The following is a 24,156-nucleotide window of genomic DNA, read 5'->3' on the forward strand; positions in this document are numbered from 1 at the left end:
ATTGTATATCTCTTAACACAAACGATGGTGTTAGCTTAGTGGCTCCACCTTGTATCTTTCATTTGCGTGACTCAGGTTTGAGTTTGCCCAAGACCCAAATTTTACTTCTTTGTAACTTAATTTTCTTCTAATTAGGTGGTGACATGTGTCACCAATAACATATCATGATCATGTGTTAACATATGTCAGATCCTGGTTAAATGATTAATTTATTAAATTTATTTAATTTAGGACCAAATTGATAGCATATATAAATAATTAGGTGGTGACATGTGTCACCAATGACACATGTCATGATCATGTGCTAACACATGTCAGATCCTAATTAAATGATTAATTTATTAAATTCTATTTAATTTAGGACCAAATTGATTATATAAATAATAAAGATTGAATGTATAATAATGCCAATTCCTTTTAACTGCCACTTCATCATTTGTATCAATTGGTAACGACTAGTGGCTTAGTTGAAATAGTTAAATAATTATGTTGTATGATTGATAAATTTAAAAAATCGATGACAAAAGTAAAAAGGGCTAGATAGTTAAGTTGTCAACCTAGTAATTTACACTTTTATTTATACGTCAAAATAACATTTTATAAATTTAAAATTCGAATTATTTTCAACCTCTTCTATATCCTAACTACTTTTTTTAATTAAATTTTTTTTTCAACAGATAAGAATTATACTATTATATTTATATAAAAAATACGTATCACATGAAATAAGATGAAATTAAATAATAATAAATCTGACATAATTGAATTTAATTGAATTATTTTGGAATTTAGGGTTGAGAATGAAATTGAATTACTTTGGATTGGGGTTTAGAATGAAATTGAGGACTGTTTTGTAAGTTTTAAAAGTTGGGGGACCTAAATTCAAGTGTCTGAAAAGTTCAATAACCTTTTATATAATTTACCCTAATTTCTAACGGTGGTTTAAGTTGGGGGACCATATTGCAAACAGAATAAATGTTGGGGGACTGTATTACAGGTTTTAAAAGTTGGGGGACCTAAATGCAAGCTTCAGAAATGTTCAGTGACCATTACTATACTTTACCCTTTTTTTATTTATTAATAAATTAATTTAGATCGAGGTATTGCAAAGGTAAGAACGACTCTCTCAACCCAGTTTGTTCTATTCACAAACATCATGATTCGAACAGAAACGAAGCCAAAATTAAATATTGGTAGGGGCCGAAATATTAGACTTTTTTTAAAAAAAAATACAATGACTTATTAGATATTTAGACTCAAAATTCAGAAGGCAATGTCTATTTGTCTAATATTTAAACTTACAATAACCTAAATTGTTATTAGATCAAAAAATTTGAGAACATAATATTATCTTTCTTTACTTCAGTCCCTACTTAATTAAATATTTAATAAATTCTTTTTTTTTAATTTGAATACTTTTTTATATGAACCAAAAATGATATTAGACTCCCCAAGATCAGGCTTGTCACAATAGTATTGTTTAGATTTATTCTTAAATATCATGAAAATAATTTTAAATATTATTTAAAACTTTTAAGTTAAAAATTCTTGTAAAATAGACCTAGAGATTATTTAAAATTTTATATTGTGTTCATAATTTTGAGAGAAGAGCCCAGACTCCCCAAGATCAGGTTTGTCACAACATTAGGGTCTTGTGACGTCATATTCTCAAATACTATTGTATGAAAAATATGAATTGGTTTATTATTTAAATTATCATGATATATCTATTTCTTTATTAAGCTAAAATTGATTATAAAGTAGTATTTGTTCTAAGTATTGTTAACCATTTGACAATGAACGTTCAATCACCCCAAGAAATCGTTGGTGCTCGAACCCGTGACCTCTAAAAACAAAAACGGGCTAACACTATTGTTGTAACAAAATTTTGGTGGGAATACCGATCCGACGTTTTGGAAAATAAATATAAATTATGAAAAGGTATGAGTTGTCACCAATCATTTTTAAGGTGAGATTGAAATACCTAAAATCATGTATTTTTAATAAAATATTTTATTTTACTAAAAATACCAAGTTTTGGTTTGCGAAATCAGAAATAGGGTTCAAAAGCCAGTTACACATGGAGACCCTACAATGTCCAAAATTGATACCTAGTCAATTATCCTATATTTTAAAATTGGAAATTTTGAGTTTCGAAATTATATTTAATTTAAAATTCATTATGTATGCATATTTTAAAAATGATGTCAATTTACCAAGACTAATAACGACCACCCCAAGCAAAAGCGGAAGCTTCGTTATCAACCCCAATAAATGAACATTACCCTAATAATTTAGAAATCAAGACGTGGGGTTTTGAAAAAGATGTCGATTTACTTCAAGAATCAATAGTGGTCATCCCCAGGAAAAAGCAAATGATACACTACTAACCCCCTAGTAAATGAATATTGCCTTATTTTTTAAAACAAAATCGAATCAAACAATCAACTATTGAACCTAATTATACTAAATGAATTAATAAAAGCTTTTCTCCAACTTAAAGTGTCAAATTATAAAATTTAAAGAACCTAGGGATTAAACCTAAAAAATGGATGCTCTACTTATTAATCCAAATCATTTTTAATGAATTGTTGAGTTGAATAGTCAAAATGGAACCTTGAGCACAAGTGAGGACCAAATTGAAAATTTTCCTAAATTTAGGGACTAAGTTTGAAATTAGGCCTAAAGTGAAGGCTCTAATATTAATCCTAATTAAGTTGAATCAATTATTGACTCGAATAATCAAAATGGAACCTCGAGCAAAAGTGAGGACCAAATAAAAAAAAACCCTAAATTAAAGTACTAAACATAAAATCTAAGTAATCTAGATTAGGACTAAAATATTAAAAATCTAAAATCTAAAATTCTAGGACTAGATTTAAATAAATTAAAATTAAAGACAAAATTAAAAGAAATTAATAAATATAAAGGGACTAAATTGAAATAAATTAAAATGCAATGTTGAAATTAAAACATTGAGTAAAGGACTAGAATGAAAGAAATCAGAATGTAAAGATTGAATTGAAACAGTGCAGAAAATTAAAAGCTAAAATTTAAATGACTGAAATGTAAACATTAATAATTTAAAGCAAGAATTAAAATAACAAAAATTTAAAGGGAAATTGTAAATAAAAAATAATCGTATAAAATTAGAAGTTAGGTATTAATTTTAATTGTTACTTGGACCATAAATAACGCAAATTCTACCCCATAACAAGTCATTGCGATGTCGTAAATTGATTCAAATATAAAAATAAAAGTTAGCGGATAGTGGTTAAAAATTAAATTTTACCCGGACCATAAATAACGCGAATCAAATCCCAGGGCGGGTCATCGCAAGGTTGTATTAAAGTTAGATATTATATAAATTAAAATGGTTAAAATGCAATATGAACAAAAAAAATATGCAATTCGAAATAAATAAAAAAATGTCATGAACAAATGATCAGAATAAAAATAATATAAACAGGGGCATCAAATTCGTAATAAAAACAAATACATTTAAACGACCATAATGAAAACTAATAAAATTAACATCCCAAATTTGAAGTAAACAAGAAACAAAGGAACAGTGACGAAAATAGAAAATACGGCAAAGTTATGGGGGTTTAAAGAACGATTCACCCAGTATTAAATATAAGCAATTTCTAGCAAAATAAAAAGGGGAAAAGGCACATAAAGACCAAAAAAAATTGAAATAAAAACAAATCAGCCCAAATCCAATGACCAAGATATGAATATACGGCTAAATATGGGGGACTTAAGAAAGATTTACCCCTAAACTTAATTTAAAGCCCATGTTATTACAGACGCGCATATTGAAGACTGCATTATTAATACTGTTCAACTATGTATTTATTTATTTAACTATACATGCATTGAATTCTACCTTTATTTTTAATTTTTTGACTGTCGGAGGTCTTTCACGGAAACTGCTTTTAACTTGGCGTTGGGACAGCCTACTACCCTACCTTCCCTTATCTCATTATATATGAGAATAGGATTTTATTGTTGTTATTACTAATATGCTTAAAAGGAAACCCTAAAACATAAACTAAACATCCCTCTTATTCTCTACTCTCTTCCTCACACATGCAAGAGCGGCAGCGCCTCTCCACCCCAAAGGCCCCAATACACGACGCTCCAGCCACCGGACCTCGACGGCAGTTTACTCCCCAACCACCACTTGAGGCAGCCGAAGAGGCCCAAACAAATCCAAAAACGCCGACAACTCTCACCTTCCTCTTTCATTCTTTTTTTAAACTCTCGACTGAAGCTAAAGAGAGACCAGCGCCGTCGTAAATCAACATTCTTCTACCCTTCGGCCACCACCTATGGTTGTCGACCGAACCAAATCTCGGACCTACAACAAACCCAACTCCTTTTTCTATCTAAACCTAAAAAAATGAGCCCCCAAACCCGACGCAAGCCACTGCCGACGTCTAAGAGGACCTGGTTCCTCAACTTCTTAAACCGACGTTTTGACTCCGGCGACGACAATTAAGAAAGGGTAAGCGTTTCACCCTCTTTCTCTTCCTATTTTGCTTTATGGTTGGAAATAAAGATATGGATGCTGAATGAAATATGAAAGTTGATACCTTTGAAATGTTTCTTTTTGTTGTTGTATTGATTTCGAAAAGAATGGGGGGAAGGAGATTACAATCTATTGTGTTCTTCCAGTGGTAAAAAAATTTTGTATAAAAAAAATCTCTGTTACAAATGCCTTCGTTTTTTCAGAGAAGAAATCGGCCAGCCTAATCGGGGACCCCTTTCGTTGTTTTTGGTTTTATAACCCTGCTGTTACAGAAAATGACAAAACCTCTATTCTGATTTTTGTCCTTTGCTTTTGGTGTGCATGCGTGGCTTTGATGGAGATGAGGAGGTCCCGGTGGCTGCTGGCGTGGAGATGGGAGGCTTGCTTAGGACCACTCGTTGCATGAGCTGGTTGCTGGCGTGCTGTGCTGGAGCTGGGGACCATGGGTGCACGGGTGGCAGATGTGTAGGCTTACTGGCGGCGGCTGAGGCACAAACCCTAGGGTTTCTTGGTAACCTTCTTTAGTGTTTAGGGTCTTGGGCTGCTGCCCTCGTATTTGCATTTGGGCTTCGGTTGTGTTTTAATGTAAATGGACTTTATTTTGGGTTGTGTTTGGACATTGGACTGAATATAATTTGGATTTGGTGTATGAATCTTGGATTTTTAATTAGATTAAAATTCCAATTAAAACCAATCCATAAAGCAAAATAAATTCGATTTGAAGCCCTGTGACCCATAACTTAGATGGTTCTTTATTCTCGTAACTTGAATCAGCTCAAAATCGTCACTCGTTAATCGATTTTTGATGGTCTCGAAAAACTCTAACAAATTTTGAGTATTACAACTATCTCATATGATTGATAAATGGGATTTGTTTAATATACCTTTCGGTTGTGATTGTAAACTTTTGAGCTCTTAAAATTATGCTGACATACGATCGATGGGGTGGATGGGGACAATTCGCCCTTGAAATTTGTTATGTATTTTAATATTTTTCTATACATTTTCTGTTGAAAATCTGTTTTCGTCTTTATAGAATTTTATTAATTTATCCCTTTCTAAAATTTTAAAAGTTTATCTTTAATATAAAATCATGTGTCTGTCCATGCATACAATTATAAAGTGAATGTAAACTTTTGAGCTCTTAAAATTACGATGTCATATAATTAGAAAATGGTGAATATATATAATTCAAGTGGGTGGTAATTGGATTATAAGGACAAAGCATATATAAATAAAAATTATATGTTCTTTATTATCATAAAAGGATTAGTCCATATTAAAGTGATCTGATATGATTAAGATTAATTATATTTTAGTAAGGTTTGTATGTAGAAAATTTCTTCTAGGAGACTCACCCGTTAAAGTTAGATATACGAGTAGGTCTGAATTAATCAAGGTAAAACCTTAAAATCAAAAGTGCGATAAAAAAAGTGATCTAATATGATTAAGATTAATTATATTTTAGTAATTAAATAAAGTATGAGTTACATACATGTGAATATTCAAATAACTAGTTTTTAATTGATGATAAGCCGACTAAAAATTAAAGTTAGACGTACTAGTTTATTCATAGGGTTATAGTTAGAGATGGGCATGGTTTATAGTTATTGGCCCAACATAACGATTTCTTCAACTTGAGATAAATCATAAATGTATGTGTTTCAAGTTTTAGAATTATTATTATATACATTCAATGAGTGGGAAGTCATTACATTCTACTTATGTCAACCGAATTTATTAAGTGCTCTCACTAGTTAAAAAATATATTGTTCTCTTTTGAAATTATAAGTTCGAGTAGTTGTGTGATTGCGTCTGTAGTATGTGTGCATTGTCAATAGTTAAAACGGATACTAGTTATGGATATAGAAATTTAAAAATTGGATTCAAAATTTTAATGTTCTTTTTTTTTAATAAAAAATAGGAATACAATTCCTTTTTCTCGACACATTAAACTAAATTTAATGATTTATTCAAAATAATGAGATACACTTAACTCTTTAGAGAATTTAATGTATTCGCCTCTGATAAATAGTATATTGTGATCATCTCAGATTAGTTAAAAAATATTTATCCCAACACACGTATAAGTGATTAGACCTTTGGGTAGTTACCAGCATCACTCCCTCCCCTTAGTTTTCTCTGCACTCGACTTAAACAAGTGCCGGTTACCAAAATTACCATTCATGACATCGGAGTTGGTGATCCGAGAAGTTCAATGGCGGAACCGGTGGGGTCATAGCCCTCAAAAAATTTAAAAAATTATAATTTAGATTATTAAAATTTTTAAAAAATTTAATTTATCTCGCACAAATTTTTTAAAAATTCATATTAAAATTTAAAATTTCTGTTTGGTCTTAATTAAGCCTTCCCATATTTTTTAAAAAATGTCATTAAATCTCTTAAAATTTCAAAATTTTTAATTAAACCTCAATTTTCTGTGAAAAAAATATAAACTGAACCCTTCATTTTTTAAAAAAAATTCAAACCTTTATACTTTTTAAAGTTTTAAATTAATTCCTCTAAACTCTATCACCAAATTCTATTACTGAAAAAGTCGGTACATAAAATTCGTCGTTCGTGAGCTTCTCTCTCCGTCTCTCAGGCATATGATATTCGGCCAGGAGAATCAACAGCTCCGGCATGTGGTGCAGAATCAAATAGACATTAAAACATGGTGGCTTGACTTGTAAGGCTATGAGACAACATTTTACATTGCCAAGGCTTCCCTGCAAACATGGACATCAATTAAATATACATCTACACACATCCATGTTTCATAAAACCTGTCCAAATTCCATTTAAACAAACCAATCTGTCAGTCCAAATGAATCAAAAAGCACTCCACATCGAATCTCGCCTCTCTATTATCTTTGAAACCCGCTCGTGTAAGTTGCAAAATCATAGTATGAATCAGTCCCTGTCTAGAGTTGAGCTACAAGGAATCTTGTACAGCCTCACAAATTGGCTGGCATGTCACCCACCTCCACCAATCTGCAAACCTCTACTTCTATTCTTCTTCCTTCTTCCACATTGATCAAATCCACCCGGCACCGTAACGACATATCGAAACGTTATATTAACTGACTAGCGAGCAAAGCTAGCCAAGTCGGAGCTTAAGGGAAAAGTATACCAGTGGCTGCATCATGGACAAGGTGTGAGACGTTCAAGCCAGTGCAGTTGGCAGGAATTCAAGAGGCGGTAGACCGATCCCGAAGAGGGGACAGATCAAGTCGAGAATAGCGACGAATGTGTTTCATTCCATTGTCTCTGTGCTATCTAAAGCCAGTTCAAGTAGTGGTCGTTCCCGCAAGAGGACATAATAAGTAGTGATCATATTGAACATTGTATTGCAATTTTACTTGTTAAAGTATTGAAGCAAATTTCTTCTCCTCCTACATAATCCAAAAGTTGATAATATTACACCTAAACTCCAATTAAATTCCATGAGATGTGGGTTTAAACAGATAACACCAAAACATGGATTATATGCAACTCTCTACTAGCCCTACGGAGCATTACCAGCATGAAACACGAACTCTAAGTCTCCAATGTAACTCGAAATTTCTAAATTTCAACTTGACTCGAACTCGAAAACCGAATCGATAATTCGAATTGACTCAAATAACTCGACTTGAATAATTCGAAATTGAAAAAAAAATCGATTTTTAGAATCAAATTGAGTTTAGCTCACCCTAGTTCAAAGTCGTGAGGGTGCGGGAGTGATAGTTTCTTTCCACTCGTGTGAGTCCAATCACGAGTGGAGTGAACGAATTGATTGATTTGTGAAGAATTACAAGAAATATTTCTCTAAGGCCATCTCTAGCGCATCGTTGGAGTGGCGAAGATCTCCACTTTGGAGATGATCCTATGCTCCAGCCCATCGCCACTTTGTAGTTGTATTGTGGCGACAATTACAGTGCACGCTACAACTGGCGTTGCACTGTAGTTGTGCTACATATTTTTGTAATTTTTTCTGATTTTTTGGTTTTTATTATTATATGTAGAGATAGTACTGGAGATGAATTACTGTTTCATCTTTAGAGTAGAGATAGAGATACTGTAGAGTATAGATAGAGATACTGTATAGTTGAGATGAGGGCTGGAGATGACCTAAATATTGACGTTATCCTAGTTTTTTCATGTAAGTCAAGATGTTTCCTTAAAAAAAATTTAAAAGAAGCTATCACGTAAGTACACTTTTGTCTTATATGATAAAAATAGATGTTATTTTTAAAAAATTAAGTACTATTTTTATAAAAATAATATTATTTTAATAATTTAACTGATTTTTTAGAGTTTAAAAAAATGAGTTTAGATTTTTAAATTTAAAATTTATTAGACAACTAAAAATCTATCCCACTTTCCTTGTTATGTAGTAGGGATGTAAAATCAGTAATCGTTTAGGTTTCAGTCGGGTTCTGTCAAGTCAGGTCAAATCAGACACAGGTCGTGTCAGGTCAATTTGATGGTTTGACTCGGATCAGGTTGAGTCCATATCAAATCAGTTCGGGTCATTTTCAGATTGATTTTACCATCAGATTCAATTCGGATTTAGGTTTAATTTCAGTTCGGATTGATGCCAGTTCAGGTCAAAATGGTTTAGGTCCAAATTAGTTAAATTCCAGGTTAATTCAGGTCCGGATAGAATTCAAGTCAGATCTCTTTCATATCAGGTCACATCATTGATAGATAAAATTTAGGTTAGATCTTACCAGGTACGAATTGACTTAAGGTAAAGTCATTTGTGGGTTAATTATTTTTCTTCTTTCATGAACGACGAATTATAATGTTTAATTGTATATGATTTGGAGTAAATTACAAAAAATATAAATAATTGTGAGTCAATTTTAATAAAAATATAATTTTAAGGACTAAATTGAACAAACAATAAATTACATACAAAAATTTAAATAAATTAAACAACACGAATTTGTGAGGCATCAAATCGAAATATAAATAAGTATAGACCAATTTCATATAAATATAATTTAATGACTAGATTGAAGTAAATTATAAAAATAAATAAGTATTGGTTGATTTCATATACAAATATAATTTTAAGGACTAGATTGAACAAATATGAAATTTAAAATTTAAATTTAAAATTAAATAAATTACACAACATGTAGGGACCAAATCCAAAATAATTGTAAAATATGAAACTATAATAAATATAAAAATGGACTGAATTGCATTTATTTTAAAAGTTAAGAAAAAATATAAATAAATTTTAATATATATATTATATAATACGTATGATATGTTATGATATATGATAATGCATGTATATAATGTACACTATACTTATATATAAGTATATATATATATATATATATATATATATATATATATATACACACATATATATTATAAGTATATACTTATATAAATATAATATATAAAACCATACATAATACTTATAAGTATATAATACAAGTATATGTATAGTTATATATATATATATAAAATTATTTATATATATGTGTGTATATAAATATATATAAGTATAAAGTATAATATATAAGTATATATATATATCATTAAACATAAGTGATTAAAATAAAAGATTCTAAAATTAATTTTCACATTTAATAATTGTACACATTAAAGAAAGAAGGAAAAATTAAAAGTAATTAGAATGTATACAATACTAAATTGTATTGAAAAATCCAAGAAAAGATTTATAATTAGACCATGACTAAAATAAAAGAAATTAAAAACCAAATTACAAAATAGAAAACCACTGATTGTTAGAGGACCACATTTCTAATTAACCCAAAAAATATTAAAAAAGGTGCTAACATTTATCAAAAAAAAAAAAAATTCCCTCTTCCCTTTTCTAAATTCAAAAATAATAATAATAATAATAAAATTTTTCCCTCCCCTCTTATAAATTCTCAAAAAATAAAATATTTTCAATCTTCTAAAATTTGGCAAAAAAAAAAAAAAAATCCAATTTGTCAAAATTTGACAATTCACTCTTCTAAATTTTCAAACAATCAATTTTTACCTCAAAAACAATATTTCTTTTAAAAAGTTCTCCCACAATTCATGTGAATATATATAAATTTATTTTTTATTTTAAATTGATGTTTAAATTTTTAAAATTTAAAATTTTCAATCTTAAATAAATTAATCTTTTATATATTTTTTAAAATTTTAAGTTAAATTATATTTAAATTATTAATTAATTATTACATATAAATAAATTCAACTTATAAATATTTATATTAATTTTATATAATATAATAAAATCATGTTCAATAAATAAATTATTTAATGAAATTAATTTATATTAACTTTTAAAGAGTAATCATATTAATTATCATAGTTTATTTAATTTTCAAAAAATTATCATAACTAACAATTTGTTTTAACTTTTAAAAAGCAATCATGTTAATTATCATAGTTTATTATAAATTTAAAATCTCACAACTTCATCAATTGTAACTTATAAGTGAAGTAAATATCTGTTCAATTTAATAATAGGTTGATCATTTACAGGTTGAGTCAATTACAAAACAAATTTATTATAGGTCAGGTTGATAATAGGTCGGGTAATATCAGTTATTTACCGGGTTAATCTCGGGTTCAAGCTCATATCAGTTCAGGTGCAAGTCGGATTCAGTTATCACATTATCAAGTTCAATTCAGGTTAAAGTAGTTCTCAGTTCGGGTGCAGGTCGGATGTAGGTCGTAAATTTCCTGGTCCAACTCGGGTTCAAGTCAACACCAGTTCCTAGTTCGGACTCGAATCGGTTTCGAATCACCACCACCTTGGGTCATAAACAGTTTGACTCAAGTCGATTTTTATTAAATTTTACAGGTCGGGTCAGTTTTTTACATCCCTATCATGTACGATAATCGGCAAAATAATGGAACTGTCATATCCTTGAACCAAAAAAACTAAGTTTGCCCTTACAAACTTCATCACACTGACAATTCAATCGCCAAATCTCATATTGCATAATTTATGTCGTATCATATTATAACACCAACTAAACGATGTCAACAATAAAGAAATTTTTGTTATTTTTTAGATCTCAAGTTTGAGCATCATAAATGGTAGGGATGTGAGCATTTAATGTCACATGATTGAGAGTTATCTTTAAACATATATTACCTTATATTTATCTTATATCAATAATAATAAAAAGTCATATCACATTATAAGATTTATGAGTTAAGATAAAAGGTTGAAGTTGTAGATACAATAGTTACCCTTAAAAAGTTATTTTAATGTACATTTATAGATGTTCTCTCTTATGTATGGTAATATCACATAATTTGGTCCTTTTTATTTCTTGGACTATATATTTTAAATAATTCTTAAACTTGATTAATATACTATTTAATAATAAATGAGCAAGTACATCGGATCAATTAGTTAAGCTATATTCATCTTTGTTTTCTCATGTTCTTTTAGGTTATGGGTTCTAGACCCACTATGAACACTCCTATTCATTTCCCTAAAGTCTCTCCTTCCTCTCCATTTCAGATAAGATTAGAATTAGATTTAGAATTAATCAAAAATATATTATTTAATAATATAATTGTTAGACAAAATGTTATATATGCATAATTTAAATCGTATCACATTATAAGATTTGTGAGTTAAGATAAAACGTTCAATTCATGGGTAATTCTGTTGTAAAGCTAAGGAGCGACAAAGAATTAGCGCAATCGAAAATATTATACTTTTATAATATTTTCGGTAATATTTTCGATTGAACACAACCTAAAATGTTAATTTTTTCTATCATATCCGGTTCAACCGAAAATGTTATGAAGAATGTAACATTTTCAATTCAACCGAAAATGTTAAGAAAAAGTTCACATTTTAGATTGCACCCATATTATACTTTTATATAGCATTTCTGATTGTGCTTATTTCATACCGTTTCTTAACCTTAAATTATATTGTCATCCCTTTACTTCCGTCAATTCAATTATACAATAGTTACTCTGAAAAAGTTAGTTTAATATACATTTATAGATGTTAGTTTAATATACATTTATAGATGTTCTCCTATGTATGGTAATATCACATAATTTGGTCTATAATACCATTTTCCGTATATGTCCCCGTACACAAGTCACAGATGTCACATGCCTTTTAAAACATTTTCATATTTGAAAACCAGTAATTTTTTTTTCTATAAATAAAATATTTAATGTAATAATAAAAACGTTCATTAACTATTAGTATGTAAAATAACCTTAAAGTTCTAACATATTAAATACTACAACATCATAAGTCAAATACATTCCAGAGCATCATCATAAATTTATTACATGCCATCTAGTAATATAAAAAGAAGACATAAATGTCATACAATTACTGATGAGACAATCTTTGATTTACGATGTCAGTTGCACTCCTTACTCCGCTCGTATGATATTACCTACGTGTGAAACCATCACACGCTAAGTATTCACTTAGTTAGGCATAATAATATAAAAGAGGCGTAACCAAACATAAGAATATCATAAAATATCAAAATATGAATTTAATCATATAAATAATAGTAATACTTAAAACTGAATTGGTAAACCAAATTTATTTCACATAACCTGCGAAACAATATTTAGTATGCCCAACATACCTATCAATCAATATTTTTCCAAAGAATCCATTTATTTTCCAATGTATGTTGAATGAGAATGGAATGTACTTGAGTTGCACATAAGTGCTAGGTTATGTGGTGACAACAACACTATACTAAGGTAACGAAATAGTAATTCACAAACTCATTATGAATACCATGGGTGCACACATAGTGCTGAAAGTACACATAGTACTGATATGAAAATGCAACATATGCATTAAACAAAATCGATTGATAACCATCGTAAACAAAGTATGTCGAAATGCACCTATGACTCTCAATGCACATATAATAGGCCTTTAAATCAAATTCGTATATTAAACATTTATTCTGAAACATCGATAGTTGTTAAAATAATATAAAAGTTCATCCATTTATTTTAGAGCAGTTCATACTCTAAAATTATTCGTAAAATCATTTTCATAAACTTATGAAAATATTTTAAAATACGATAAAACATGCTTTTATAAAAATATTCGAGGTTGACTCATCGCAAGTCATACTCATATCGTATAAGTACATAATAAATTGTTAGGATTTTCGGAAGCTCGAATCGACAATCGGAACGGTTTGCAAAGAGGGGTCGGAATGGTTTGCAAAGAGGGGTCGGAACGGTTTTGTGTTTAGGGAGTAAGGAGATTGAAAGATAGAAAATTGCACAACGATTTATAGTGGTTCGACTTTCTCAACCAAAGTCTACGCCCACTACCTTAGCTCATCACCAAGGATTTTCCAACAAATTCACTAATTTGTTCTTTCTTTTGAGGATAAAGAGTAACCTTACAAACTCCCTAGCTTTTCCGGGCTAAACTAGAACCTTTCCCTAGCTTTTACACGGGATTGGCTAGAACCTTTACCCTTTACAAAATGATAAAAGAAGTAAACAAATAAACCTCTCAAAGGTAGGTGTTCACAAGAACAAAATATTTACAAGAGAAAGATAAAATAAGATTGAAAAACTCTTCTCTTGTGTTTGATTGCTTGGATAGTTGTTCTCATACTTCTTCAAGTGTCCTTAGCTTGTATTTATAGCTTGGAATGTGTTTGATGTTGTATATAGCCGTTGGGGATGTTTTGAAGCCGTTTGGGGATGATTTTTCTACTCAAAAAGGCTGCCTACGATATGGGGTATCGATACCCCTTCATAGGGTATCGATACTCCTTCATAAAATTCAAATTAAACTAGCCGTTGCAGCCAGGGGGTATAGATACCCCTGGGGGGTATCGATACCCTCCGAGCAATCTGGAATTTGAGCCTTCAAGGGGTATGGATACCCCTGCAGGGGGTATCGGTACCCTATAACATTTTTGCTCAAATTCAAATTTTAATGGACTTTGAATTATTTTTGAAACCTTCTAAACTTTGAATAAATTTAATTAAGTCCAAAAACATTTTTTAAATTTAATTCAAGTCCAAAAACCATTTTGCCTTAAATTGTTATATCAAAATATAGTTCAACAATCTCCCCCTTTTTGATATAACAAAACATTTGAAAATTGTTTTTGGCAAAACTCTCCCTTAATAAAATGTTTAATGAAAAAGATACCAATTGTTACAAAAGGATACTAATTGTTAAGAAGATAACCAATTGTTGGAAAATATATGAAAATGTTAAGCTCCCCCTTTTTCATTAAGAAATTGAATTTTTCAAACCAAAACTTCTCCCCCTTTTTGTTATATAAAAAATAATTCAATCTTTAAAGTTCAAAATAACTGTGGAGAGTAAGTTATAAATTTGGCATTTTAAAAATCATTTGAAAAATCAAAGCTCCCCCTCAATAAATGCATTCTAAACAAAAATTAAGCTTTAAGGTCTTGACACTTAAACAACATTGAATTTCAACAAAGAATAACAAACATGTTAGTAGCACATGAAATTCAATATATCCAAGACTAAAATACTTTATGCAATACCAATTGTTGAATTTAAGATCATATGCATAAAGTTTTCCAAAAATGTTATGAATTTGAAAATTTTGATATCAATTGTTAGAGAGATATCTTTTGTATTTAAAAACACATGCATAAGCATTCAAATTTAGGTCAAAAATTTAAAATTTGTAAAATCAAAGTATTTGAAAAATTGATATCAATTGTTAGAGAGATATCATTTGCATTAAAACCAATTTTGACCAATATTTTATTATGATGAACTAAAAATTCTGAAAAATCATTTAAAACTTTAAAATATTCATCATAAAACATCTTTTCAACATACATGAGATTAAAACAATGCATAATCATTCAAAATCAAAACTCATGCATGCATAAATCCAAATGAGCAACCAAATAACCAAAATCAAAAGCATTAAGTTTAGAGGTTACCCATTCCTTTTTCATGTGTGGCTAGAGCATCTTGAATATCGTCATCTTCATCACCATTGCTCCAACACACCTACAAGAGACATTCATTTCGATTTTGGTATCCAAATTTCTTTGGATCCTTGGACGTTAGTTTCAATGCCCCTTGTTTCCTTAGGAACCCATACTTGTCTAATTTTAAAATGTTTTCCTTTCTTTAAAGGACAAGTATGTTCCAAATGACCATAAAAATGACAATGTGAGCATTTTGCCATTTTTAAACATAATAGGTTATTTTTAGAAATTAATTCTTTTTCTTTTGTTAAGCCTTCAAGCTTAACTCCTAACTCAAAATGTTCTTTTTCTAAATCATTTATTTTGATTTTTGAAAGCTCTAAATTATATTTCAAAATTTCATTTTGATTTTCAAAATCAACTTTTGCTTTCAAAATCAAATTATCTTTAATTTTGAGTTTTGAAATTAATTTTGTATATTTGGAATTCATGGTCTCAAATCCCAAATACAACCTATTATAAGCATCTCGTAACTCATCAAAAGTAAATGAATTAAATTCATTTGAGTTAGAAGATACCTCAAATTCTTCTTGAGTGGTCATGAGGCATAGGTTGACTACTTCATCTTCATCATTGGAATCATCTTCATCACTCCAAGATGCAACAAATGCCTTCTTCTCCTTTTTCTTTAGAAGATGACATTCATACTTGACATGCCCCTTTCTTTGACAATTGAAACATATCGGAGGACTCTTCTTCTTGGTTGATTCATGTTTCACTTCCTTGGAAATCATGAATCTCTTGAGTTCCTTCAAGAGCTTGACCATCTCTTCTTCTTGTTCATCATCGTCTTCATCCACCTCATCACTTGAATCTTGATAGCTTTCATTGGTGGATTTGAAGGCAATGCCTACCTCCTTCTTCTTATTGTTTTTCTTCTCTTCCCTTTCTTCATCTTCCTTCACCATCATATCATGAGTGAGAAGGGAACCAATTAGCTCGTCGAGAGTGAGAGACTTTAAGTTTCTTGCTTCTATAATGTTCGTCTTCTTCGATTGCCACTCATTTGGAAGAGAGTATATCATCTTCCTCACAAGCTTCTCATTAGGGATTACTTCTCCATATCCCTTGAGACCGTTGAAATCACAGAAAATCTATCAGTCATAGCTTTTATCTTCATCAGGTTTCATCTTGAAGTTCTCGTAACTATGGTTGAGAAGACTTTTCTTTGATTCCCTCACTTTGTCGGTTCCTTCATGAGTGACTTGGAGCTTATCCCAAATCTCGTTGGCACTGGAACAAGATGAGATTCTTTCATATTCATTTGGGCCTAAAGCACATAATAGAATATGTATAGCCTTAGAGTTAAGCTGGAAATTTTTCTGCTCTTCTCTACTCCAATCGTTGTACTTGCCGGGTGGAGAGGAGTAACCGTCCATGATTGAGTTCCAAGCTCCTAGATTGTAGGATTGAATAAAGTACATCATCTTATTCTTCCAATGTGCATAATTTGCTCCATTGAAGAAGGGTGGCTTATTGACCGGTTGTGAATCCATAATAGGATATTCTTCAAGATAATAAGCACTGGAGGAAAAAGTCATTTCTTTGTCGGTTGCGTCGAAAATTGATAGAGCTTCTTCGAGGATCATCTCAAGGTGGTTAAACCTTCTTAACGAGTTAGACTCTGATACCAATTGTTGGGATTTTTGGAAGCTCGAATCGATAACCGAAACGGTTTGCAAAGAGGGGTCGGAACGGTTTTGTGTTTAGGAGTAAGGAGATTGAAAGATAGAAAATTGCACAACGATTTATAGTGGTTCGACTTTCTCAACCAAAGTCTATGTCTACTACCTCAGCTCCTCACCAAGGATTTTCTAACAAATTTACTAATTTGTTCTTTGTTTTGAGGATAAAGAGTAACCTTACAAACTCCCTAGCTTTTCCGGGCTAAATTGGAACATTTCCCTAGCTTTTACACGGGATTAGCTAGAACCATTCCCCTTTACAAAAGAATAAGAAATGTAAACAAGAAAACCTCTCAAAGGTAGGTGTTCACAAGATTGAGCTCACAAGAACAAAATATTTACAAGAGAAAGATAAAATAAGATTGAAAAACTCTTCTCTTGTGTTTGATTGCTTGGATAGTTGTTCTCATACTTCTTCAAGTGTCCTTAGCTTGTATTTATAGCTTAGAATGTGTTTGATGTTGTATATAGCCGTTGGGGATGTTTTGGAGCCGTTTGGGGATGATTTTTCTACTCAAAAAGGATGCCTACGATATGGGGTATCGGTACCCCTTCATAGGGTATCAGTACTCCTTCATAAAATCAAATTAAACTAGCCGTTGCAGCCAGGGGGTATAGATACCCCTAGGGGGTATAGATACCCTCCGAGCAATCTAGAATTTGAGCCTTCAGGGGGGTATGGATACCCCTGCAGGGGGTATCAGTACCCTATAACATTTTTGCTCAAATTCGAATTTTAATGGACTTTTAATTATTTTTGAAACCTTCTAAAACTTTGAATAAATTCAATTAAGTCAAAAACATTTTGTAAATTTAATTCAAGTCCAAAACCATTTTGCCTTAAATTGTTATATCAAAACATAGATCAACATAAATGCACTCACCTGGTATGCCTCAATATTATGCCTTAATGTAGACTGACTATTCTGTAACTTTATCCTTGTCTTTTTTTTGCTTGTATCAGGAATTTGATTATGATCTTAGCAATGAAGTTACGGGGAAGAGAAGAAGAAGATGAGTAGAGAACCAAAGTTCCAGTCTTTTTCCTTTTTCCCTATTAATCACTTAATAAATATCTCTAAAAAATGAATATTAAATTTATTTCTTGCTAAAAGACCATAATGCCCTTTCATTCTTCTATCCTTAATAATAAGTCTTAAACACAATTTCCAAAATCAACCCTTGTACTTTTCAATTTATTCAAATTAAACCACTAACTTTTAAATCCTTACATTTTAGTCACTGACCTAATATTTGGGGTATTACAATTCTCCCCTTAAGAAAATTCATCCTCGAATTTTAAGACGTACCTGATCTGAAGAGATGTGGATACTACTTCCTCATATCCTCATCTCTTTCCCAATTAGCGTCCTCGACTTAATGATTTTGCCAAAGATTAAGACCATTTGATGAAGCGTGAGATATCTTTGTATTGATCGCTCTTCATTAGGATTGCATCATCACTTGCTCTAACATTACTAGTAGTATCTCCAACACTTATGGCATCATTGTATGTTGATCAGATGTGATCATTAATTGATGTGCCTCGATAGTACGATCATGGATAAAGACTGAAGAATAATAATTGTGAATGAGTGTGATCAACAATCTCAATGCTAAATGTAAACTGTGAAAATCCAGAATATATAATTGATGAATGTAATGTTATTAGTTGGATTGGTTGTAGTAATACTAGTAGATGAGCATTACTCATTAAAAATGGTCGAAATATCAAGCATATTGACTACGCCAATAATAGAGCGACATAAGTGCGAGCCTCTACTCGTTCAAAAATAGTCATCACAATGATTTTAAAAAATGACTCATTAAATATAAGAAACAACTCCAAACGCAATTCACATATCAAATCGCTTTATGACATTCCCTCAACCAGGAGAGAAGTGTTATACCTCCTTCAGATCTCTTCCTTAATCTGCACATCTGTTGCATCCTCTCCGCATATCAAAGCTTTCGGAAGAACTCCTCCGTTGATCGAATCCTCTACAGATACATATCTTTCGAACCATCGTAATTTGAAATGACCTTTGATACGCTCACATGATTTGTCATAGCTATATCCATTGTCAAGCAACCATATCCATAGTCCTACCAACCTACGAATAGCCATCGTGACCCTACACTTGACACCAATACAAGGTCACTATTAAACCCCTCATGCAAGATTGAGGGATAATCTTCCTCCTTTTCTTCTTGAGAGGGAGAGGAGACGTATTTTAAAGACTTGAACTGACCATTTGTCACAAAATCATCTATCAACAATCTCAATGCTAAATGTAAACTGAAAATCCAGAATATGTCTTTGATGAATGTAATGTTATTGGTTGGATTGATTGTAGTAATACTAGTTGATGAGCATTACTCGTTAACAATGGTCGGAATATTGCGCCTCTTGACTACGACAATCATAAAGCGACATATGTACGAGTCTCTACTAGTTCAAAAATAGTCATCACAATGATTTTAATAAATGACTCATTAAATAGAAGAAACGACTCCATAAGCAAGTTTCAGATCAAGTCTCGGATCAAGAAACTACCTTAGACTTAACACCAGCACAAGGTCATTATTAAACCCTTTATGCAAGATTGAGGGGTAATATTCTTTTTCTTCTCGAAAGGGAGAGGAGACGTATCTTAAAGACTTAAACCGACCATTTGTCCCAAAATCATCCAATAACACTCTTCACCTAAATCAAAAGAATTTAATCACTCAAATTATATCAACAAAGTTAATTCAAAATTTTCTCAATGAAATTATGGAAAATATATCTTATTTAAAAAAATTAATCCGATTAAGATTTGGAAAAAAAAGAAAAAAGAAAAGGAAATAGTATCGTATCCACTTTTGAGGCTGAATTTACTTGGCATAATGCAACAAAATAACCCTAACGTTTGACAGTAGTGTCAAATTTGTCCGTATTATTTTTTTGGAACATTTGACCATTGAACATTTAAATTTGGGTCAAAAATGCCCTTGATGGATAGAAATTGTCAGTCAATTGACGGTCAACGCCAAACGCTGACGGAGCAAGCACACATGGACGTGGAAGATGACGTGGCATGTTATTTCAGAGATTATGATGACGTTGTGCTACCACATCAGAATTTTTAAAAATAAAATAAATAATTTTATGATAAATATTATTTATATTTAATTATTTATAACCAATCAAAGAGTGACTGTTTAAAGCATTTATTAAAAGAGAAAACATAAGGTAGGAGAATCGAACCTGGGCAAAAGTTATGGAATAGTATAATTTTTGCCACCAGACAAAGTTACTTAATTAGTTAAATGATGAATTAAATTATATTTAATATATTTACACAAAATCACATTAAAAAACAGTGACTCGTGTTGTGCCACAACAAAATCCTCGAATTTATCGACTAATGCAGAGTCTGGTATTTCAGAGAACAGGGCCAGGATAAATGCAACAGCTGAAGGGCACAGTTCTGAGTCTTCCACAAGTAAGGAGAAAACTGATTCAACTCAGTATGAGACACAAGGTGGTGACGATGAATCCAGGGGAACAAATGAAACTCAGACACTCACACCTGTAATCAGACTGTGGATGGAGGTTACAATGAGCGCATCGATTCTTCTCGCAATACGCTTTCCCAAGAAGAGAAAGATGATGCTGTGGATCTGAGTAAAACATAGGATGCTTGGACAAAGTAAAACATATATATATATATAAATAAAAATTAATAAATTTCACTATATCACAAAGGGAGAAGAATATGATGCATGGTCACTCCGTATGTACAAAACTAAAAAAATCAGCTCAAAGAATGTTGTTAGTTATCTGCCAAAAGAACAAACCTAAAAGCGACAAAACCCCACAACATTAAACGACAAACTCCTGAGTTTGCTGCCTCAGCTATTTCCTTAGCTTTCGAAAGACAGACAGACAGGTGTCCATGCTTAGATCCATAGCTGCTGCCAATGCCACAAAAGCTGCTGCATCCTCCGTGCATGTCACGTGATGCACCCCTACTTCCACTTCCGTTCTACTGAACTTCCCTACTCCGTCCACCGTTTACGACATGATGAACCCCCGTCCGGAACGAATTCTGTGGGGAGATGGCTGCCCCGAACCCGAAGTCTGACCTTGATCCGGATCCCACTCTTGACTCGGAACGTGACATTGAAGTTCTCGACCCGAAGTCACCGCTGCTTTGTGGGGTTATTGATGGGGTTGCTATGTTGGTTGTCGTGTCCATGATGAATGTCCCTCCGTGTTTGGTGCTGATGGTGGAAGTGGCAATTGTGGTGGTTGCGTTTGTGGCGGCGATATCGTCGTGGAAGAGATCAAATTGGTATCCCAAAGCCACTGTTTTTTAACGTGATTTTGTGTGATGAGGGCGGTGAAATCTATTAAATATCATTTAGTTCATTATTTAATCAAATGAGTTTGGTATGGTGATAAAGGTTATGCTATTCCATTGCTTTTTCTCAGGTTGAATTATACTCCCTTGTGTTTCCCCTTTTAATAGATGCTTTAAAAATATAAATAATATTTATTTATATTAATTATAAATAATATTAATCATAAAATTATTTATTTTATTTTTAAAATTTTGATGTGGCAATGCCACGCCATCATGATCTCCGACATAGACATGCCACGTCAGTTTCCACGTTCATGTGTTCTAGCTCCGTCAGCATCTGGCATTGACCGTCAGTTGACCGACGGTTTCCATCCATGAAGGGTGATTTTTTACCTAAAGTTAAACGTTCAGTGGTCAAATGTTTCAAAATAAATACGGGTAAGTTTGACACTATTATCAAACGTTAAAGTTATTTTGTTGCATTATGCTAATTTACTTCCCCTCTTCGAAATCTTCCACAAATGGAAATCCCATATACACATATACAAAGGGCTTTATCCTGCAAAGAGACACCAATGTGCACATAAATAATAATTTTATGTTGTTTAGTTTACACACGAATTAGACGACTTTAATAATTAAGAAATTTATTATTATCTCTTGATATTTCAAATTTGATCACAATATATACAAAAATGCAAATGTTTATTATTAAATAGTTAAATTTTTAAACATATAATACATTATATTCACACAAATTTATCAAATATATATATATAGTTATTTTTGGCATAGTATAGTAATTTTACCCCTATAAAATTTATTTGGTTTTTTCTTTCTCCAATTGTCAGTTGATCCTGTTATTTCCCGCCTTCCGGTTAAATGTGACCTTTTTCTTCTATAATGTTTACATTTGTAATTTAGTCCATATCTTTAACCAAATTTGAATATAGTAGAGGGACTAATAGAACAATTTAACTTAAAACCTTGAACCAGTGTACCGCAATCTAAACTCTGTGCTATGGCTTTTCAGATTTTACTGCGTCACACCCAAATAATAATAATAATAATAATAATAATAAAACAAAAAATTAAAGTTGCTTGGTCGATGGTAATGTTCTTTCCCACCAAAGCTTTCACCTGTACTACTCTGCAACAAGAACTAATCTTCACCTCTTTGATTTCTTCTGTCCCACCCAATTTTTCATTTGATTTTCCTTTTCTGGGTTCATTCTCTTTACCGAATCCAAACAAGGTCTTCTTCACTTTCCTTTTTGTTAGATTCCCACGGAGGAAACACTACATGCAAAACAAACAAAAAGTTTCTAATTCATTGACAGAATGAAGGAGCCGAAGAAAGATTCGGATAAACTAGTGTGGGATCAGATTCAGATGAGGCGTCCATCGGGTAACAATCTTGTTCATGGTTCATCGTCTTCCACACCCATTCCTAAGTTAATGGTGTGGTTAATCCTTTTTGTTTCGGCTGTTTATGTTATCTACACTTTGAAGCTACTGGCGGCGTCAGCTAATGAAACCTACGATGAAATGCCTTTCACTTCGTCTCTAATTAGATCTTTAATAAATCCCAACAGTACGGCGGAGACGACGGCGTCGCTCCACCGACATTGGGGTGCCCGGGAGAAACAAATGGGTTTATTACAAATGCCCAAGGCTCCGCCGAGACCGACGGAGATTCACGACGTCGTGTTCGGGATCGCGGCTTCTTCCAAGCTATGGCAGCAGAGGAAAGAGTACATCAAGGTTTGGTACAAGCCGGAACGATGCGCGGCGTCGTTTGGCTAGACAATCGAGTGAAATACTCGGCCGAAGATGGTCGGGCCCTACCGCCGGTTCAATTCTCCAGCGACACCTCAAAATTCGCGTACGCGAACAAGCAGGGACACCGGTCGGCTATCCGGATCTCGCGGATCGTGACGGAGACGTTGAGGATGAAGATGGATAACGTGAGGTGGTTCGTGATGGGCGACGACGACACCGTTTTCATCACCGATAATCTCATTAGGATTTTGAGGAAATACGACCATACCCAGTATTATTACATCGGGAGCTTATCGGAATCTCATATCCAGAACAATTTTTTATCCTACAGCATGGCATACGGCGGCGGCTTCGCCATTAGCTACCATTGGCTAAGGCCTTGTCAAAAATGCAAGAGCAGTATATTCAAAGGTAGCCAGGGTTATACGGCTCCGATGATCGGAAACAAGCTTGCATGGCTGAACTCGGTGTCCCACTCACCAATGAACGCGGTTTCCACCAGGTAGGCGACTCCGTTTTGTCACATTTTTTTTGTTTGTGAAAGCGCATTTCTTTGTGTTTAGACTATTTTCTACTCTTTTTTGATTATTTAAATGTACATCTCCAATTATGATTTGGGGCAAGTTAATTGTGACTAAATGAATGGATGTTTTACCCAATTAGTTGGACGATACACTAAATAAGATCGGGGTTTAAATTCGTAATTTGTTCAAATTCTTACAATTGTGAATGGTCGCCCTGTACCGTAACGAGTCTCTGCAAAATTGAATTTGAAATTCCCAGTAAATGAATGGATGATTTACCAACAATTGTT

General features: G+C 32.1%; 1 protein-coding gene across 1 annotated transcript; it reads left to right on the plus strand.

Moving 5' to 3' along the window:
- Nucleotides 1–22,901: 22,901 nt before the first annotated feature.
- LOC120166916 lies at nucleotides 22,902–23,909 on the plus strand. Its single transcript, XM_039176081.1, has 2 exons — nucleotides 22,902–23,021; nucleotides 23,135–23,909. Exons 1-2 carry the CDS (start codon nucleotides 22,902–22,904, stop codon nucleotides 23,846–23,848), a joined length of 834 nt encoding a protein of 277 aa, XP_039032012.1. The 3' UTR covers nucleotides 23,849–23,909.
- The last annotated feature ends 247 nt before the right edge of the window (nucleotides 23,910–24,156 follow it).

Source organism: Hibiscus syriacus, unplaced genomic scaffold (genome assembly GCF_006381635.1).
Source record: "Hibiscus syriacus cultivar Baekdansim isolate YM2019G1 unplaced genomic scaffold, ASM638163v2 tig00111650_pilon, whole genome shotgun sequence".
Taxonomy (NCBI): Eukaryota; Viridiplantae; Streptophyta; class Magnoliopsida; order Malvales; family Malvaceae; genus Hibiscus; species Hibiscus syriacus.